Below are 20,642 nucleotides of genomic sequence, written 5' to 3'. Positions count from 1 at the left end.
GTAGGAAGCCAAACACATCTGACTGTGGCGGCCGTCACCTCCTCACTGCAGCAGCCAGTAAGGTAAAGGCGCGATCACCGGGGCCCCACCTTTAGTGTCCTGTGCTTCCCACATCTGATGCTCTGCCCGCTTCCAGCTGGAGGCTGCGGGCCACTTGAAATGACAGCACGGGCCGCAATTGGCCCCCGGGCCTGACTTTGGACATGCCTGGTGTAGAGCTTCTCAGAATTATTATTCCCTTGACATTATTGGACTCCTGGGGATTACAACATACTCACAAATTCCACTGGTTATGGGTTTCATCTTCTCTGCCTGGTCATCCCACATATTTGGATTGGACCTGCAGCAATTATTCCATTCACACCAAGGTTTACCGGACAACAATTTCAATAACTTAATACAATCTGCATTTTGCACTTAGATTCGGCTACCTTGCAATTCTTTGCTGCTTTAAACATTCCCTCAAGTGGAACCAAACATCCTGGATATAGGAGTCCTTAAATTTCCAACAAGGGTATTATATTATTTAAACTTTATCATTTCTGTGTGTTTTCGTATTTTATATATATATATGTGTGTGTGTATATATATGTTTTTAATCATGTCTGAAAGAAACCGTCACTTTATTTGAGAAACAACCCAGCACTAGTTATCTTTCTGTTTATCGAGCATGGGGAAATGCATGGTGAGTGAACTAGTTACAGGAAGTAGCACCAAAAAAGTTGCACCAGTTATAATCAGTGATTGAGGTATGATTGATTACACATTCTTATTTAACTGGGATATGGAATGTCATTAAATTACTAGCACCAATGGATGTATTTGCATATATGAGAAAGGAATATTGGGATAAAACAAAAGTAAGTGATTTGATGTGTCTTTTGTGCAATATGGCTTTATGTAAGAGTGCTACCAAGGTCAGGTAAAGACAGGAGGTGTTTGGCGGATAAATGCTGATCAGTGAGTATCCGTAAATTCCTGTAATTGACATACTCATTCTTGCCTTTTCCCAGACTGTGCTTTGCTGGGACGTCTCAGTGAACCCACCAGTGCTCGCACACACTCTACTGTCATGCCACAAAGATTGGGTGACTTGCTGTTCCTGGACTGACAGCAAGATGTTGGTAAGATATAGAAATTCTCATCTCTGAAATTGAATTAGTTACATAGTAGATATTTTTCAGGAGACAGGGCACGAAGATAAAAGAATGACATTAGGTGCACCTGCTTCCACCTTGCTTACTGTGGATGGACCTTACTTAAATGTATTGATTATTTTGTATGGACTAAAATTTCTGCTTCAACATATCAATTACAGATCACAGTAGGCTGTCTGAGAACATTCATGATTTGTGCTTTGTATTGCAGGTCTCGTCTTCAGGAGATGGCTCTGTATGTCTCTGGGACATTCAGCGCCAAGAACAGCTTTTGACATTTGCAGGACATCAGAGTGCTGTCAGCAGTGCCATATGCATGGTGCGTAGTTTTGGCTTTGCACCATGTTGCTTGTTTTTAGTAATGTTTAATCTTGTGTAACCAAATGTTTATTATCTCAAATAAGGGGGAACGTGTGATCACCACTGGCAGGGATGGCTGTCTTAAAGTGTGGACCCTTACTGGGGTAGAGATTGCAAGCATACCAACACATCACAACCAGATAAATCAGAGTGCTGCATACTGGGAGACAGAAGATAGTCAGGGTAAGAGTTTGCTAATAAAGTGGAACAAGTGGATTTTGGGGTAAATGTGGCCTGTAGGTTTTGTGTTTGTCACATTTAGTAAATCATACAAGCTTGGTGCATTACATTTTATGCAACTCCATGGTAGATGCGTGAGCCGCCATGTCCCGTGCGAACTCTGCTAGAGTCGGGGGTTGTCTATTAGTTACAACAAGATGCATGACGAGACTCTGCTGATTAATTTGATATGTGACACTGTTATATTTGTATGAGTCTGTATATGTAAAACAATGAAACATAGCACGGAAAAAGGCTGTGGCCGCTGCATCCTGGCACTTTGTATGCAGATTCAGTCACACAGATATACCAGTGTTTCATATCAAATGAATCGGCAGTCTCCTGGTGCATCATATTTGTATCGCCTTTCAACGAAGATGCATTTTTTGGCAGAAAAACTATTACAGGACATGGCAGGCCAGGCCTGTTTAGTGCTGTGACTGCAGTAAAGATGTTTGAGGACATAGAAAGTATAGCTATCAAAACTTACTTCAGCCCAGAAGATTGCATGCACTTCATTGACTGTTATGGGTATGTGTTGGAAGGACCATGTAGCTAAAATACACAGCTGCAAGGTACTTCCAAACAAACTACAGGACTTGTTGTGTATGTCCCCCTTGGAATGAGGTGTTCTCCTTAGGGATATTTTTTCAGGGGAACTGTAGACTATTCCTGTTCCTCGATTTATATTCTAAAGTTCCCATCTTGAAGGCAGTGCAGATAAAAGAAACCAAGGCCATCTTGGATTCCAAGACAGGAAATCACAAAGATCTTGACAGTTACTTGTTAGGACCAAAGGCACAGAAGTGGTTGGGGCAGATTTTCTGAATGTTCAGCTACTCCTGGTATGTAGATGCTGTTGGCCTAGGAGTTTTGTTGTAGCATTCCTGGATGACCCAGTTATTTCATCCTAACTGCAGGCACCAAATTCCTCTTCATGTGTTGTCTTGTTTGCTCCTTTGTTGTCAGAGGGCTTCCCTTTACATTTTCTCACACTGCAGGTTTTTGCCCTCTGTGTCTCATTAACCACTGGGCCTTTACAACCCATGTCATGGAGTGGCATAGTGCCAAACCAGCCACACTTTGCTCGTTTTCCAAGTTTGTAAAATTGGGTGGAAGAAGGCAGATACTCTTTGGTTAATTGCCCCTTCTATATGGATAGTACCAATCCTCATTGCAAGTAACTAAAGGGGGTAAATCATGTTATTCTATTATTCATTCTGGTCATGTACTATATTAACATGGACATGTTTTATGGCTATTATTTAAAGCATGCTTTAATTCTAGATGATGCTGACTTGGTGGTATATACAGCTGGATCTGATGCCACAGTGTTAAAGTGGAGCCCTCTACAGGTAAGTCCACTCAGCACAGTACCATTTTGGACATGCTCTGAAGAACCACATGATTCCTGTCTATGTATACTGTACAGAATAATACACGTGTCTCTTGTAGATGGAGCATATACAGACATTATATGGCCACGGGGGTGCAGTAACCTCATCAGCAGCCGACTTCCAATGTGATATCACAGCTACAGCAGCCCACGATGGCTCAATACGCTTGTGGGGACCACCATGCCGAGATGGTGAGAAACAATAAGTCTGGTATCCTAGAGATCTAAAGGAAAAGGCCTTATTTGACAATTCTATTCTCTGTATTACCTGTCTACAGAACGTCTGGCAGGAACTCGTCACCTTGGTGCAGTCTCTGCAGTGGCATGGTCCCCAGATGGGGAGCTGCTGGTGTCAGGTGGAGAGCTAGGAGATGTGATAGTGTGGAAACAACAGAAAGCTGTGCTGACGCTGCAGGTACACACAAAACCACAAATGGCAGTAACACCGCTTTATGTGACAAGCTGCCTAAGATTGATTTCTATCTTTGTGTTGCAGTGTGGCGAACTTTCCATTTCTTCAATTGTTTTTACTACTAAACGTTCGTTTTGCTCTGTGTCCAATGATCTGACAATTTCACGCTGGCTCCTGTTTCCTTGTAAAGGAGATGGCTTAAGGTGAGTTGACTGTAATCAGGTTTAGTGTATGTGACGACGCTCCAAAGCTGGACTCACTTCTGTGCAGTCAGCCGATAATCGTTCAACTGCGTACATCTGAATCAGGCTCGCAGTTTCATAAATATAATGCTTGGAACCCTAAAGATGAAACTATACATTCAGCACTCCAGTGATGTAGTTATCATTTGTGCTTTATTTGTAAGTTTCTAATCTGAACATGCTCATTATATGATCAATGTTATAGTCACAGTTGGTTTTCTGTCCCTGCAGAGGGAAAAAGGCTTATAGTGTGGACTTGGAGTCATTGATACTGGCTGCAGCTCTCAACTCCTCCAAGAAAGTGGAAGTACGCACATTGTCCGGGAAAGTATTGGAGCTTGATCCCAAGTCTGGATCTCTGCAGGTATTGCTTAATGCTCGATAAAAGGAGATGCTGTATGAGAGAAAAGACCATAATAGTTCTGTACTTTTAACATGGAGATTTGTTCATCTTGTGTTAGGATGTGAATCTTGAACATGTCTCGCAGCCAGATCCTGATTTCCATCCTCCAGCCGAACAGTTAGCTCCTGGCAACATAATAACTGTATCCCAGCAGGATGTCGGTGAGCTCAAAATAAGTTACTGTACATTACACAGCTATAGGATGGTGACCTCCTATGATTTGTGATTGTGGTCTGGCACTAGAGTTAACCTCTAACTCTCAATCAAATCACTTTTTGGACGATACTTTTTGCAGCCAGTATTTAAAGGGAAGATGACCTGTATAGTTGTGCACATGACAACATGCAGTCATTAACACCTGTGTCTCCTCTGCAGGTGTGTGTGACTCCAGTGGGGCGCTGTGGCTTAAAACCCCACAACAGTCCAAAGAAAATGCAGCTGCCAATTGGAACCGTATACAGGTAAACATAAATTAGTTTATGCTGCTTTCAGACCGCATAAATGGCTTTGACCCTGTATTTGAAAACGTTTCCAAAAACGGGTCTGCCAGGTGAAACCCCTTTCTCACCGCATCTCTTAAACGGTATATTACCGTTTAAGTGCCGTTTTTTTTACCTGGCAGACCCGTTTTTGAAAAGTTTTCAAATACAGGGTCAAAGCCAGTGGTAAGCACGGTCCCCCTGGCCTACCCATTGCACCCCATATACCTGCTTCCCGGGTCGGGGGGCGGATGCTGCTGGAGGGACGGCACAACTCATGATGCTGAGAGAGTGGTCGGGTGTGCTGAGTATTGTCGGGTGTGCTGAGTATTGTCGGGTGTGAGGTAGCGTGGACGCCGCTGCCTATGGGAGGTAGGGCGGATGCTGCTGGAGGGACGGCGCAACTCACCGATGCTTAGTGAGTTGTCGGGTGTGCTGAGTACTGTCGGGTGTGAGGTAGCGTGGACGTCGCTGCCTATGGGAGGTAGGGCGGATGCTGCTTGAAGGACGGCACAACTCACCGATGCTGAGTGAGTTGTCGGGTGGCGGTGCGCTGAGTACTGTCGGGTGTGAGGTAGTGTGGACGCCGCTGCCTATGGGAGGTAGGGCGGATGCTGCTGGAGGGACGGCACAACTCACCCATGCTGAGTGAGTTGTCGGGTGTGTGGGTGCGCTGAGTACTGTCGGGTGTGAGGTAGCATGGACGCCGCTGCCTATGGGGAGGTAGGGCGGACGCTGCTGGAGGGACGGCACAACTCACCCATGCCGAGTCCCTGCCAGCTCCAGGTCCCCTATCAGGGGGCGCGTCACTCTTTGCCCAGCGCTGTATGAATCCTGCCGCGTCTCCTGCACCCACCGCGCCCGGCTTTCCTTTCCTGCTGCACACACAGCCGCCAGAATGAGTATCTCTCCCTGCAGCCCTATCTCGCCGCCTGTCCTTATTGCTTTAGGGGTTTAATGATTTACCGCTGTGCTGGGTACAGGGGGCAGGGGGTACATTCCCTTCCTGCACTGCCCAAGTTGGGGCGGAAGCCAATAGTGGTCCGCTCATTAGATATGCACAGAGCGGACCAGTATTGGCTGGGTCCCAAATACCGTTTTAGACCCGATTTTGGTTCCAAACTACCGGGTCTGAAATGGGTAGGACCCTCCATTTTAACCGTTTTGCTAAGACTGCTTTTTTTAAACGGTAAAATGGTTCTGCACCTTTCAGACCACACAGATTACTGTTTTAAAACGGTTAAAAATCAGCAAAACACCGTTTTTTAAGTGCGGTTTGAAAGGGGCATTACATTGTTCAATAAATAAAATACATTATGGTATGCAAATATTCCAAACTACAAACATCTGATACCCAAAATAGTTGGGTGCTCTTTATACTATTTTGAAGTGTTTAGGTAGTATGTCTGCTAGTGTCTTGTCTGTCAGTATAATTTTCCAGTGTCTGTTGATCATTGTTTTTAGTTGTTGGGCTGAGTTGCTGAATTGTGTAATGAATATCATTAAGAAAGGGCCCTCCAACCAATATATTTTAAAGTATTGTCTAGTGCAGGCATGTCCAAACTGTGGCCCTCCAGCTGTTGTGAAACTACACATCCCAGCCTGCCTTGCCATAGTTTTAGTATTCCCTAATAGCAAAATTGTGGCAAGGCATGATGGGACTTGTAGTTTAACAGCTGGAGGGCCATAGTTTGGACTCAATATTGTTAACAACCCATCTGTCTACTGAATATGTGGGTTGATTTCCGTTATAAAGCTAATGACCCGCATGTTCAGTAGATCCTTTTACCGATCGTTCAGTGTGAACAAGTAATTCAGCCACCTGCGACTGATATAGTTACGTATATCTGCCATGGCCAGGATCATTTAGCGCACAGACATTCAGCATGCCCTGCAAAGGTTTTAGCATGGCTAAATTACTCAGCGACCATATCCCTGGCGATTCTGGCTAGAATTGCCCTGTGTGTACAGGGCTTAACAGCACATTTTATTATTCTTTTTGCTGTGACTCATGGCAGAGAATGTCTGGTTCCTCTAACACGCTTACAAATAGACCACAACTTGTAGCACACAGGGGCATAACAGCCAGTCTAAAAGGGATGTAGTCAAAAGGTTGACATTCATTGTGTTACTACAATGTTAACAATCTCAGAATGCTGACATCAGGATTAGGTTGCAGATGTTGAGTTAGGAATAGGGAAGAAAAACTTACTGGAATGTCAATGGATTACGGCTCTGATCTGCAAGTTAATCACATGACTGCCAGAAGAAGGTTAATTCCACGCAGTCAACATATAATACACACAGCCTAAACATTCCTGCAGTATTCATAGAGCATATGGCCTCTTCTGCGGACACTATTCACAAATCTCAGGACCACTACATTGGGTCAGTGCATAGAAATATATATTTTTTTAAAAATGGCTAATGTGGATTGTGACTCATATCTTTTGTTATATGTTAAAAAAAAAACAAATGCTGCACTTTCGGTTCCATAGTTATTTGGGTCCAAATAACTGTTTCCCCAACTTTCAGTTTCTACCTCCCTTCTTTAGTCCCCGGGACCTGTGAAGGCAGCTCAAACACTACAAAATCCAAAGCAGATCACCCAGGGTAAATTGTTACATAAACTTGTCTCACACTTATGGTGTGTACACGTGGTGAGATTCCTTTACTATTCGACTTAAGAGCAAAGATTGCATAGCAATCGAATAACTCTGTACTATTTACATACAATTCATGGACTACATTCCATCTGCACTATATAGTTATTGCTGCACTGTCTATTTGGATTTTCGATTTCAGCTGAACGGGAACGCGCATCAGCATCGAATCGGGATAGAAAGCTTAAAAACATGTTCTATCCCCATATGATGTATCTGCAATCCTGATTCGATTTAGACTATATAGTCAAAATTGAATGTCCAATTGTGCACAGCATTACACATGGATCAATGTACACAGCAGTACGACTTATGCTGTATATGTGGGTTTAGGGCAGGCATGTCCAAAGTCCGAAGAATACACTAAGGGCCAGCAACAATTGCTGTCCCCGAGGAGCGCTTGGTTTGAGTCGTTTGCTTAATTGGGAGGGTCAAGTCCCACAAAAGATATCAAACATAAATCACACAAGAATTAGCAGCGCTCAAATTAAATGAGTGAATCAATATGATAAAAAGTTCACAATTTAATGATAAAATGAATACATATAGGACAGTACATGAATAAACACTTTAGCATAATATTATAACACATGTGTCATTGTGTAAGTTAAGGGTACTTATGTATTATCTGGACTCTCATGTTAAATGCACCCTATTTTTTCATACCCCTACTATCCAACTACGCATGGAGTTGATTTTATATAGTGTAGCGAGCCACCGTGCCCGAAGCGTGGTGAGCGCAGCGAGCCCCGCGAGGGGACGCGTTCTCATAAGAAAAACGGGAGTCCAGATATTACATAAGTACCAAGTTAAGAAATCTAAAAATGTATATATCACAATGGCTGGATGATCAGATCTCACGTGGGTGGATGAACCCCAGTTGGGGATGTGAATATGTCCTGCACTGTCCACAATGCAATGGTCCCAATGAAGTTGGAGTCCTTGTAAATGCGGCAATGTGATGTCCTGTGTGCCCACCCCGGGAGTGGCTGTTGTTTTGAGCCTATCTCCAACCTTGTGGCACTTTGTATCCAAGTTGACAGGTATTTAGCCGAAGACTTCCACTGTTTAAGGGACCCGTGGTCAGAGGAATAAGCAGGTAGTTGGTCACACGTTCTCTCTGGATCAAAATAGCCAAAACAGCACCACCAACGCGTTTCCCTGGACTAACAACAGCTTTGTCAAGGTGTCCAAAGTCCGGCCCACGGGCCAATTGTGGCCTGTGATGTCACTAAGTGGCCCGCAGGTGGAGCATTAGATGCGGGACTATAGAGGTGGGGTCTCTGGTGCACATTACCTTGTGTGACTTTGCAGTGGTGAGAGGCAGCCACTGTTTGGCGTCTTCTAGTAAGTAAGTGTCCAACCCCCATCCCCCACCCGGGCTCCACTGCAATCTCTCCTCCTGTGGCCTGCCATGATCACAGTGACAGCAGTATGCCTAGAGGGAGCAGGGGGGATGGCAGCAGCATGCAGAGCAGACTCTACGGAGGAGGGTGACGGCGGGAGCAGGGAGTTCAGGCATCTGTCTCTTCTCCTTGTGGTGCCTCCTTGGCCTGTCCAACCTCTGGCTTACAGAGGGGGCCATACAGTGAAGGAGGGTCAGGCAGGGGAATATACTGTGAAGGAGCAGACTTGGGGAAATAGAGTGGGGGACATAGAGAAGGGCGGAGCAGGCTGGGGGACATATACTGAATGGGGCAGAGTGGGGGACATATCAGAATCAGCTTTATTGGCCAGGTATACTTGCGTATACTAGGAATTTGATTTGGATTGCAGTGCAACAGCCGTTTAGGCAAGTTAAACAGTGACAGTACAAATATACATAACACATACAGGTATATACTCGATGTGCGTGATTAGATGCCCCCCTACTGAGTCACTCAGCTAGTGTTGCCTCTGCTGACTACAAAGGAGCCCAACTTAATCTATACCAACACTTGGGTCTGTGCACCAGGAACGTATCCTCGCAAATTGGGCAACCAGTGAGACCGGCATATCCAGCCTGCTGCAAAATGCAGCTCCTGCCGTCTCACCAGAGGAACGCCACCTCGCCATCTATTTGAGGAATCTACAAATATGTTGGTACCAACAGACTGTTGCACATCCCACTAACCATCCCGATTTTGTTGGACTCTCACTGTACATTGGGCAAGTCAGGATCAGAAGGAATTGGTGACAATATATAACAAATCCACACCGTTGTTTTTCATTTCCATTTTTATTTATTTTTTAGCATGCTATATATGTAATTTTTTATTATATATGTTTATTAAATGTGTATGTATATTTTAAATCAATTTAATACAGTATTCATTGTCTGAGCGCAGCATACCACCCCCTCCATTTTTATCCCTGTTATACGCTCAATGTGCCCTGGGGATTGTAAATGCAGGGAACATATATTCGCTGAGCTGCACAGCGCCTAGGCAGCCATCAGCGGCGCCACTGGTCATTACAACAGAGTCATATAGAGAAGGAGGGGGGGGCGGGGGGGCAGAGTGGGGGACATGCAGAGAAGGGGGAAGCAGGCTGGGGGAAATACACTGAATGTGGGCAGGGAGCAGGCTGGGGGAAATACACTGAATGGGGGCAGAGTGGGGGACATACAGTGAAGAAGGGTCAGGCTGGGGGAAATACATTGAATGGGGGGCAGGCTGGGGGACATACAGTGAAGGGTCAGGCTGGGGGACATACGGTGAATGGGGGGCAGGCTGGGGAACATACAGTGAAGGGGAATTAGAATCACCACTATAATGGCTTCACAGCTCTACTTTCCTAATGTATTGTCCCCCACACATTTTCACCTCACCAAATCTGTCCCTCTTTGCAAAAAGTTTGGAGACCCCCTGGTGTAGGGAAACCAGCCTTGATGACCTACAAACATTGTAGAGACACTTCGTGCATGATGTTACTTCAGCAAAGCTAGACTGCAGAAATGCTGGGAGCCAGATCAAAAACATTGAACTCATTGAACCATGGTATAAAGGAACTATAATAAGTGCCAAAGCATGTAAAAGTGATTGCTGTAACAAAAAAATAAGTATACTGTAGTCAGAACTATGTACCTTCGTATTAAAAAATGAATATTTGTTAGTTGCACAGACTTCAACATAGAATTAAGGGTCCCGTTTTGTATTACTCAGTGATCCGAGTTCAGCCCCTGCCCTGATGGTTGGTGCATGTGCAGACCTTTACTGTTAATGGCCGCAGCAAGTTACTCACTCGTTGGGCCGTTCACAGTGGGGAGGGGGCAGCCATGGGAACACCAAGCTTTTATGGGAGTCCCCATAAAAGCATAGGGCGTTACCATGGGTACGCAGATGGGCTGATGCCTCCGGGGGCGGGTGGCTGACGTCACATGATGTCAGCCACCCACCCTGTCTTCGCCCCGGCACCCACAAATAAGAGTCAGTTGAGACTGACTTATTTGTGAAGGCACGACAAATGATTTGATGGTCAGCGACCATCAAATGATTTCGCCTGCAGTGATGGCATGAGAGGGGATGTGTCTTAAGGGCCCCATACATCAACAATTAATTGTGACAATTTTCAGATATGGAGATGATTGCCACAATTAATTTTAGATGTGTGGGCTCCCCCTTTTGGCAATCCCAATCAAAATCGCCAATCAATTGCTTAATCAGGTTTTTAAACATGTTTAATAATCTGGTATTATCTGCAGATCTTTTTTATATGTGTGGGCATTTCCAATTCGTCTTCTTCATCTATTTACATTATGAACAGCAATCGATTGGGCAATTTCCAGATATGAAGATGCAATCTTTAGATGAAAAAATCTGCCGATCACTGAAATAAATCTATAATGTGTGGGTAAAGTCAGATAGATTGTAAAATCCATTTATCTGGCCAAAAAATCCCTGGATCTGAAAATCCATTAATTGTGATTGCTGACGTATGGGGCCCATTAGTTACACATCCTCCCGCAAGATTGCGAGGGGAAACGTCGATGGGGGGTACTCAGCGGAGTGGCCCCTCTGGTGCTCGGTAAGCTGCAGTCTTCGCAGTTTACCGTGCCAACCAGAATCAGGCCCTAAGTATAATGAACCATATATAGCCCAACAGGATAGGATTAGGTGATCATCCTGCCAGAGTAAAACTATATAATCCTACCAATGCTTTAATATGTAAGCTTTTGTAGACCGGGCCTCATTACCATCACAATGTCTTCTGTGTTGTATTCATGCATGTTGCAGAAGCTTGCTGCAATATCTCTAACCATTCGATTCTACCATCTAGAAAGCTGTACAAGTATGCAGTTATACCATATTTCTGTTGTAGATTGATTACACCAAGGTTTGACAAATTTCCTTGCTTTCAGATTCACTCTGCTTCCATTACCTGCCTCAATGTGATGGATGATCTTGTGATCACAGCATCCACTGACCGCAGTGTGAAGATTTGGAAGTGTGACCCTCTCAGACAGGTGAGTACTCTGTTGGGAGACTGACTAGCAGTAAGTGAGACATACACAAGGGCATACTTATTCAGATCTGATCGCAGGACAAATTTGTTCTCAAAATGGGCAAAACCATGTGCACTGCAGGTGAGGCATATGTAACATGAGCAGAGCGAGTGAGATTTGGGTGGGGTGTGTTGAAACTGAAATCTAAATTGCAGTGTAAAAATAATGCAGCCAGTATTTACCCAGCACAGAAACAAAATAACTCACAAATCTAACTCTCTCTATACATGTTACATCTGCCCCACCTGCAGTGCACATGGTTTTGCCTATTTTGAAAACAAAGTTGTACTGCGATCAGATCTGAATAAGGGCCATAGTCGACATAAGTTTTTCACAATTTTTATTTTTTCATACTTTGCCTGTCCATATTTACTATTAACTATATCCTCAGATTATTAGTTCACTTCTAACTTCCTTGTGCCATTCCAGGTGGGAGTCTTCCATTGTGAGGGAGCAGTGACCTGCCTATCACCATCTCCTACAGCGCACAGTAATAACTCGTCCGTGGTGTGCCAGATAGCCTGTGGGGATCAGTATGGGAATGTGTATTTGCTGACTTGTTTTCAGGCTTAACACTGGAAAAACAACTAGCAGAAACACATTGAATAAAACAAACCTAATGTAGTCATGCCTCTATTGTTTGTAAAGGGTCATCTTTTACACATTGTTAAATCCGTATGAAAATAAACTTGCCATGTTCTACACCATGGAGTGTGATTGATTTATTAATCAATTGCTTACCAACCACTGGACTGAAAATGTTGACAGTGAAACACAGACAAGAATGTAGAAAATGCATGTGAATTTATAGAACAGTAACAATTCTTTACACGTTTCTTTAACAATTTGTAAAACATTGTAGGATAAATATAATTCGTGAATAAGAATATGCTCCACTGGAAGAGCCCTATCTGTACTAGAACCCAGTAAGATCTACGTAATAGAAATGTGAACAGCATCCTTACCCACAGATTACTATTTGTACCTGCCATCAGTCTATGAGAGTCTGGCTAAGCCTCCCACGTCACCCACATAGATGGCAGTTCATATTTATCAGACCGGTCAGTCTATTTTTCCTTTCCTGCAGGCTATTTTCTCTTACCGTTTGCTCCTTCTCTTACATCTGGAGAAATACCTGTATACCCACCTAATAGTCTGTTTAGTTCCCAGTATTCTGATCCAGGGCAGTTCTAGATCAGGCTCTCTTTCTTGCTAATGTAAACATCCTAATACAGTTTAAACAGTTACAATATACATATGTTCTACAATCATAATTAAATGCAATTTTGAATAATGAAATACACGGTTTCAATATGACACCAGAAAATCAGCCTTTTGTATTTATACCATAAAATATTTTTAGTCTGTCAGAATTACTAATTCTTTAGTGTATTTATCATACGTTAGAAGGCATTTAGTGAAAGCCTGGTTCTGTAGTCTTTGGCCCATAGCAAAAACATTAACATCTTATTTAATCTTCTAAGCAGTGCTAGTAACAATGTGTATGTTCATCTGGTCAGTTACAACCCTTTGTTTTAAAACTGTTGCCTGTGAATCCACCTACGGACCCTTCCAGTTATATTACATGTACATTAAAACTGCCTGGAATCTTACATTCATATCGTAGATTACCACAGAGATTCATAGTTGAATTGAACTTGCAGTAAATACTTCATCCGGACCTGGCGGTGGTCATATACAATGTACTCATTGTAATTCAAAGTATAGCCATCATTATTTTTCATTTCTGTGTCGATCAGGGGACCCAAAGGAACCAGTGCTCCATCACTGTAATATTAAAGATTGAAAACCAAGAAAAGGTTAAGATCTGTATCTGTAAATACACTAGAGCTAGCAGGCATCAATTTATGGAACTTACTGCTGGATACTCTTTTGTGGGTCTGGAATGGTACGACCCAGTCCTTTGGTGCTATGTTTGCCTTTCAGTTTCTTCTGTGCATTATAATCTGCAGCAATAAGCTCATTCCAATCACCAAGGGCAACCTGACAAGAAGGGGAATGCATGGTCAGTACTAAAATGATTCATTGGCAAAAATGGCTAGGAAAGCCATATCTTTAGTCAAATAATAATCTAAAACATTTGGCTTGATTGAAAAAAAATAAAAATTGTAATAAGTTATTGAAACATTTATATATACAGTATATATTAATTTCTATATCTATCCTCCACAATTTGAGGGGTGTTCAACAATTTGAGAGGCGAGAAAATGGGCATTACGGCAATGTATAATTCCTAGTACATTTTCATCTTAAATACCTTTCTATTTTGATATATGTGAAAGTTAAGTATTATACTTTACATCTATAAACATTGACAATTTCCTGACCTTTGCCTGAATCTTACACTAAGGAATATTTTCCTATTAGTGGTGGTGATTTGCCGCCGCCGATAGATTCAGTCGGGGCTTTACAAAAAAATGGCAATAAATTGGATACTGCTATAATGATGATCTCAGTCTGTTTTTATCAGCCGATGCGGCATCTGGATTAATAGGATATACCCCTTAATTCACTTCTTCTCAAATATCTCATATCTTTATAATACCTACTCATAATGGGAGCAGGCTAATTAAAAGTATGTGATTAATTATACAATTGAGATTCAATGGCTAATATCCTTTATAGATTACTATAAATGTTTGTCTAATGACAATACTAACAGCTCTAATGATATTTAAATTGGGTGACAAATGTCATTGTTAAACCCTGGAACATCTATTACTTTGGTTATTGATCTCCCTTCGTGTGTGTGTATAGGCAAAACCATGTGCACTGCAGGTGGGGCAGATGTAACATGTGCAGAGAGAGTTAAATTTGTGTGAGTTATTTTGTTTCTGTGCAGGGTAAATACTGGCTGCATTATTTTTACACTGCAATTTAGATTTCAGTTTCAACACACCCCATCCAAATTTAACTCTCTGCACATATTACATCTGCCCCACCTGCAGTGCACATGGTTTTGCCCATTATGAGAACAAATTTGTACTGCGATCAGATCTGAATAAGGGCCAATATTCCAGAATCCAACAGTTTGAGCATGACCGATATTGTGACACCTTTGCATACCTCCCACCATAACCCTCTCCAGGAGGGACACAATGCTCAGTTTCTGGACTTCCCTCTTAATTTATGACTGCCATCACCTGTTTCAAACAGGTTAATGGATAAGAAAGGTGTTTCACCACAGGTGGTTGTAATCATAAATGAAGAGGGAAGGCCAGGAATAAGAGCATTCTGTCCCTCCTGGAGAGGGTCATGTTGGGAGGTATGCCTTTGCTATCTAATTTTTCAATGTATGAACACAATTATTAAAAATAATGTATAAAATGACATTCATGTAGTGTATGAGGCATATATTATAAAAAAAAATACATTTCATAAGGGATACAAGATAAGACATCATAATGTAAGTCAGCTAAAAGAAGGACCTGTTGTTCACACAACTTGGTTAATTCCAGTGTTTGGGAGCAAATGGTCAATTGTGATTTGCTGTAATCCACTGACAATATTTTATTCCAGCCAGCCAGCTTAGTTTATCAGACTAGTTACCAACCCGTGATAACGACTGAACGCCATAACCGTAATGTCAGCATAGGCAGCTGTGTGTGTCTGAACGGAGCAACACTTGAATTGCTCCGTTAGGCGCCATCTAGTGGTCACTGGCATAAAACACATTTAAATTCCCCCATAGAGGAGAGGACCAATGTTAGCCTTTTATTATATAGGTCGGGTACATCAAGTGACCAGACTGCATAAAGGGAAAGGTCACAGTCTGCTACAAACTAGTAACCGCCAATCCAATAAATAGGAGTGCTCACTTAACTCACCAACTATCTTAAAATATTACAAAACATTTCTGTAGCTATGACATAAGAAGATCTGACTACAGTATTAATAAATGCAGACTTGATCTTACTTCAGAGAGCAGAAGGATCCCCACATTCTTATCACGACTTGTAAAGCAATAATTTGCACTTTTAGAAGAGACATCCGCAAAATATATTCCTTTTCCAAACTGAGAACAAGAAAAAATAGCATGTAAGGAAATAAAGCTACGGTTATATAGCTTCCCTTTTTCTTTCATCAATCATTTTTATTGAAAATTTATTCCGTTAACCATGGAAGGGATACAGAAGAAAAAAAATAGGAGAGGGGAGTCCAAATATAATACATTAGAACAGAATTTTTTTTAAACTAATACACAAAGCAGAGTATACAACTTGACTTTCAAACAGCAAGGCTGGGTGAGTACAGGGGTAAAGCAAGCAGCTCTATATAGTTAATTGGATTAGTTTGGACCAAGCATCGTATCAAGTCCTTCCCTTGAAGTGGAGTATTCATGCCAACTAAGCCATTTGGCTGTTGGAGAGTTGGCCTTTAAAGTATGTGGTAAACCTGCAGTTTCCATGTGGTATGCATAATGTATTTTTTGGATAATCTTCGCAAGGGGTGGGGGGCTTGGGTGTTTCCAATCCTGTGCTATCGCTGCTCTAGTGGCTATCAGTATATGTCCAAGGACATATCTGGCTGTGGTGGGGATAGACTCAGGATATATTTGGAGTAGGGCTAATGTAGGTGACATCGGGATAAGTACTCTTAGGATTTTAGAAGCTAATGTGAACACGTCTCTCCATAGTTGGCGAATCATGGGGCAGGACCAGAAGATATGGAAGCTATCACCTATCTCTGCACAGTCTCTCCAACAGTACCTGGAGACTGACGGCTAGATCTTGTGTAGCTTGGCTGGTGTGAAATAGAGCCCACGAATTAGTTTAAAGTGCTTAGCTTCCCATTTTCTGTTGTTTAATGGATATCACATTTTTACCAGACACAGTAAAAACATAATAAAATGGGGATATGTGTGTTCTGAAAGACCTTCATTTTCATCCGTTTAAAATCTCCTATTGAAGTTCTCTGGAACAAATTGTTTATTGTTTAAGAGATTTGCAATATTATATTGTATTATAGGGCCAGATTCTCTAAGCTTCAAAAGTGATAAAATGGAGAGTGATAAACAGCCAGCCAATAAGCTCCTGCCTGACATTTTTCGGTACTTATGTACTATCTGGGCGCCCGATTTAGAAATCGGGTCGGATCGGGCGCATCGCATGCGATGCGATGACCCGATTTTTCCATAGGAATCAATGTTAAAATGGACTGAGTCCATTTTAACATGGAATTCAATGGGAAAAAGGGGTCCTTTTCATACCCCTACTATCCAAGTGGGCATGGAGTTGGATATAAACCTGTGGCGAGCGTACACAGAATACCGTTCGCTCGCCACGCTTCGGGCTCGGTGGCTCGCTACGCTCGCCACAGGTTTATATCCAACTCCATGCCCACTTGGATAGTAGGGGTATGAAAAGGACCCCTTTTTCCCATTGAATTCCATGTTAAAATGGACTCAGTCCATTTTAACATTGATTCCTATGGAAAAAATCGGGTCATCGCATCGCATCCGATGGTCGCATGCGATGCGATATCGCATCGCATCTGATTGTATGCCTTAACTTAAGGCATACAATCAAAAAATCGGGCACCCAGATACTACATAAGTACCCATTTTTCAAACACAGTCTGTGACATGGCAGGTAGGAGCTGATTGGCTGGCTGTTTATCACTCTCCATTTTATCACTTTTGAAGCTTAGAGAATCTAGCCCATAGTCTTTTGAAGGACGTGCTTGGAATTTAGATCAGTGCAACGTACCAAGTTAAAACCTTATCTGAATTACAGAACATACATGCAGGGCTGCTGAGTCCTCTTTGGGCTTTGTGTATTGGGCATGGCCATGCTGGCCAATTACTATTCCTTCACCTTGGTCTAGGTAAAGGTACGACTGACCTGCTGATACAGCCTCCCCTTTGTGGTACCTGTGCATATTTGCTATATAATGGAAGATTCCATATGTACATAGTAGTTGAGGTTATAAAATAAAAAGTCCATCAAGTTTAACCTACAGTATATTTAATCTCCTGTAGTGTAATGACCCGGATGAGGTTAATGCAGGGTTCGCCTACCTGACCATGAGGGAGAAAATGCTCTGTTCCTGGACTTCCCTGGTAATGTATGACTGCCATAACCTGTGGTGAAACACCTTTCTTATCAATTACCTAGCTCCCCACAGGTGATGGCAATCATACATTACCAGGGAAGTCCAGGAACAGAGCATATTCTCCCTCATGGAGAGGGTCAAGTAGGCAAGTGTGGGTTAATGCCTATCTGTATATAACAGGGGTAGCCAACTCCAGCCCTCGAGAGCTACCAACAGTTAACGTTTTCCAGGTCTCCACACAGAATCACAAGTGAAATTAGCTCCACCTGTGGATCATTTATAATGTCAGTCAGTAATGAGTGCACCTGTGTACCTGTGAGGTGTCCCAAGGCTCCCCAAGATGGCGAGGCACACTCTTCTAGTGCATTACTGAACTAGTAAGTTGAAGATGCTAAATGCCCAGAAGGCCACTTACCATGTACCCAGTTACTGGAGCCTCAGGAGGAGCCACACGCAGGCCTTGACTAAGGATGCCAACCCAGTTAGACAGACGAGAACCATGCCATAACAGCATCCTTTGGAAGAAAATAATAGGATTTAAAGTAGGGAAGGACAGAATGGGCAAGTGAAGTAGATTGCTCTAGACCCTAGACATTGATCAAAAACACTTGAAAAAAATGCATAGGTTACACTAAGCACCCAATATATACAGACTTTGATCTAATGTTCGGTAAAATACATGAAATTAATGTATGTGCATTCTTATTTACTTCAAGCTTCATTAAAGAAGATTTGAGCACTAGGAACAACCATTTACACTGCAAAACCAGGTCAATTTAGTTGTATAAATGATTGCTGCTTTAAAGAAAAACTAGAGAACACATTCACTTTCTGATTCACACACCCTATTTGACCCTCCCCCAGGTATCTACTTTAATGGGCGACCAACCTAGCCCAAGCCCAATAATTCTTAAATAAGATTAACTGGAACTAACAACAAAAGGCCCATACACACAGGGAGATTTTCATTTCAAAAGACTTTGCCAAAATCTTTGATAGATATATCCAGTGCCACATTAAGCCATCGAGGGCCCGGGGCACTTTAGACAGGGGGGCCCCCTCCCACTTGTCATGACTGGCCGCAAACTGCACGGGAGAATATTACACTGTCAACAAACAAAGTAAATGGGTAACTGCAGGGGGGGGATTGATATAAACATAAATTCAATTTATATATATATATATATTACCACATGAAAAGCCTATGTTTGTCCCTCTGTACATTACTCTGTAGGAGCCCTGACAGGCTCAGCACTGCCTCTGATTGAAAACCCTCCCATGACAAGGCCGCTGCTGCTGCTATCCTCCATGAGCCTGAGAAGCATATGATGAGCTGCACCAAGCAGAGCTCAGCACAAGCCTCTCAGCCTCTGTCCTCTTGTGCAAAGTATCATGGGACTTAGTCAACTCCCAGTAATGCACTGCACACTTGTGCAGTAAGTGTGCCTTGGCTCCCGATGCTCAGCATCATTAATCGTTGTCACATTGGCAGATGGGTGAAGCTGCAGCACTACCCCACTCCCATGCACAAAACCTTTACCTAAAAAAAAAAATAATAATAATAATAATACATTGCAAGCACAGGGGGCCCCTAGATAGAGGGGGGCTCAGGGATATTGACCCCCTGTGCCCCTGCTTTAATCCGGCCCTGGATAAATCTGTCACCAAATTAGTGCGTACACACTGAACTATTTTCCTCAAAGAGCAAGAGATTTTCAGGAGGCGAAAGACTTTACTAAAAATCTTTCATATAAAAGGCGATTTACATAATGGGCGGGGTTTGAATTCCAAAGTGGGGACCAGCGGCCATTTTATTCCTATTCTTGGTGCCTGATTCAGAAGATTGCTGGGCTGCGTATATTCGGAGCCCAGCAATCAGGTAAACTCCACTCCATGCAGCCCTGACTGAGCAAAATACCACCCATGCGCACGGCAAACATTTAATTTGCAGTCGTGCACATAGGGAGAAATCCATTCACTTGCGCCAGCAATCTATGTTACGCCATAACAATATATACATTGGGGGGCAGCGGTAACATATACATTGCTGGCCTGCTAAAATTGTAAGTCATGGCTTTGCTGGACAGGGGACTATGCACACCGTAATGCCCATTACACAATATGCCACACACCGTACAGGCTCCATGCCAGGGGTAACATGCTCTGTGCCAGGGGGAAGTTACTGTGTGGTAAAGGAGACAGCTGGACAGAGCAGTGGGAAACCCGGCTGTCTCAGAGCAGGTCTATCCGTCTCATATTTAAAAATAAATATGAGATAAGATTAGTGCAAGCTGTAAATTCCAAAATGTCACTTATCCCCTAAATTCAGTAACAAATTTGCGATAAGATACAAAATGACAGATATATTACTGTATTAACATGAGACTGTACAGACCTGTTTGGTAGATCTGCTCGAAAAGTATTCTCCTCTCCATCTTTCTGTAGCCGAAAGACATTCAACAAGGTCATGGTGTAATCACTGTGAGTAGGAGCATGGGTACTCTGCAAGTAGCGGTCAATAAGCTGTGGATGGAACACAGATAGAAAAATATGGGTACATTTACTCAAGTGTGTGCTTTTAGAAGTGAGAGGCGTTACCCATAGCCACAGATCAGATTCTACTTATATATCTAACACCTTCTGAAGGATAAAAGCTAGAATCTGTTGCTATGGGCAACATCTCTCACATTAGGAAATTAACCCCATAGAATTTGATGGTAGATAAACACTTGGCCCATGTCTGCCCAAAACAC

The 20,642-nt window shown here is 42.8% G+C and overlaps 2 protein-coding genes across 4 annotated transcripts in view; one reads left to right on the top strand and one right to left on the bottom strand.

Moving 5' to 3' along the window:
- TEP1 (telomerase associated protein 1) overlaps positions 1-12,518 on the top strand; it is an 81,399-nt gene extending 68,881 nt beyond the window's left edge. For both annotated transcript variants that reach the window (XM_083145268.1, XM_083145267.1), the window contains exons 43-54: positions 1,014-1,124; positions 1,369-1,476; positions 1,562-1,700; positions 3,024-3,091; positions 3,192-3,324; positions 3,411-3,547; positions 3,629-3,747; positions 4,018-4,150; positions 4,248-4,350; positions 4,565-4,650; positions 11,671-11,775; positions 12,244-12,518. In XM_083145268.1, coding sequence (XP_083001394.1) covers positions 1,014-1,124; positions 1,369-1,476; positions 1,562-1,700; positions 3,024-3,091; positions 3,192-3,324; positions 3,411-3,547; positions 3,629-3,747; positions 4,018-4,150; positions 4,248-4,350; positions 4,565-4,650; positions 11,671-11,775; positions 12,244-12,387 — 1,386 coding nt within the window. In that variant the 3' untranslated portion in view covers positions 12,388-12,518. The remainder of the gene's footprint in view (positions 1-1,013; positions 1,125-1,368; positions 1,477-1,561; positions 1,701-3,023; positions 3,092-3,191; positions 3,325-3,410; positions 3,548-3,628; positions 3,748-4,017; positions 4,151-4,247; positions 4,351-4,564; positions 4,651-11,670; positions 11,776-12,243) is intronic.
- An 83-nt stretch (positions 12,519-12,601) lies between these two features.
- Positions 12,602-20,642, bottom strand: part of PARP2 (poly(ADP-ribose) polymerase 2) — a 61,543-nt gene continuing 53,502 nt past the window's right edge. For both annotated transcript variants that reach the window (XM_083145269.1, XM_083145270.1), the window contains exons 15-19: positions 20,285-20,412; positions 18,305-18,404; positions 15,752-15,850; positions 13,694-13,818; positions 12,602-13,602 (exon numbers count right to left, since the gene is read on the bottom strand). In XM_083145269.1, the coding sequence (XP_083001395.1) occupies positions 13,443-13,602; positions 13,694-13,818; positions 15,752-15,850; positions 18,305-18,404; positions 20,285-20,412 (612 nt within the window). In that variant the 3' untranslated portion in view covers positions 12,602-13,442. The remainder of the gene's footprint in view (positions 13,603-13,693; positions 13,819-15,751; positions 15,851-18,304; positions 18,405-20,284; positions 20,413-20,642) is intronic.

This window comes from Crinia signifera, chromosome 1, assembly GCF_055691185.1.
Source record: "Crinia signifera chromosome 1, ASM5569118v1, whole genome shotgun sequence".
Lineage (NCBI taxonomy): Eukaryota > Metazoa > Chordata > Amphibia > Anura > Myobatrachidae > Crinia > Crinia signifera.
The sequence above is the reverse complement of the archived record's forward strand: the minus strand, read 5'-3'. Positions and strand labels throughout refer to the sequence as shown.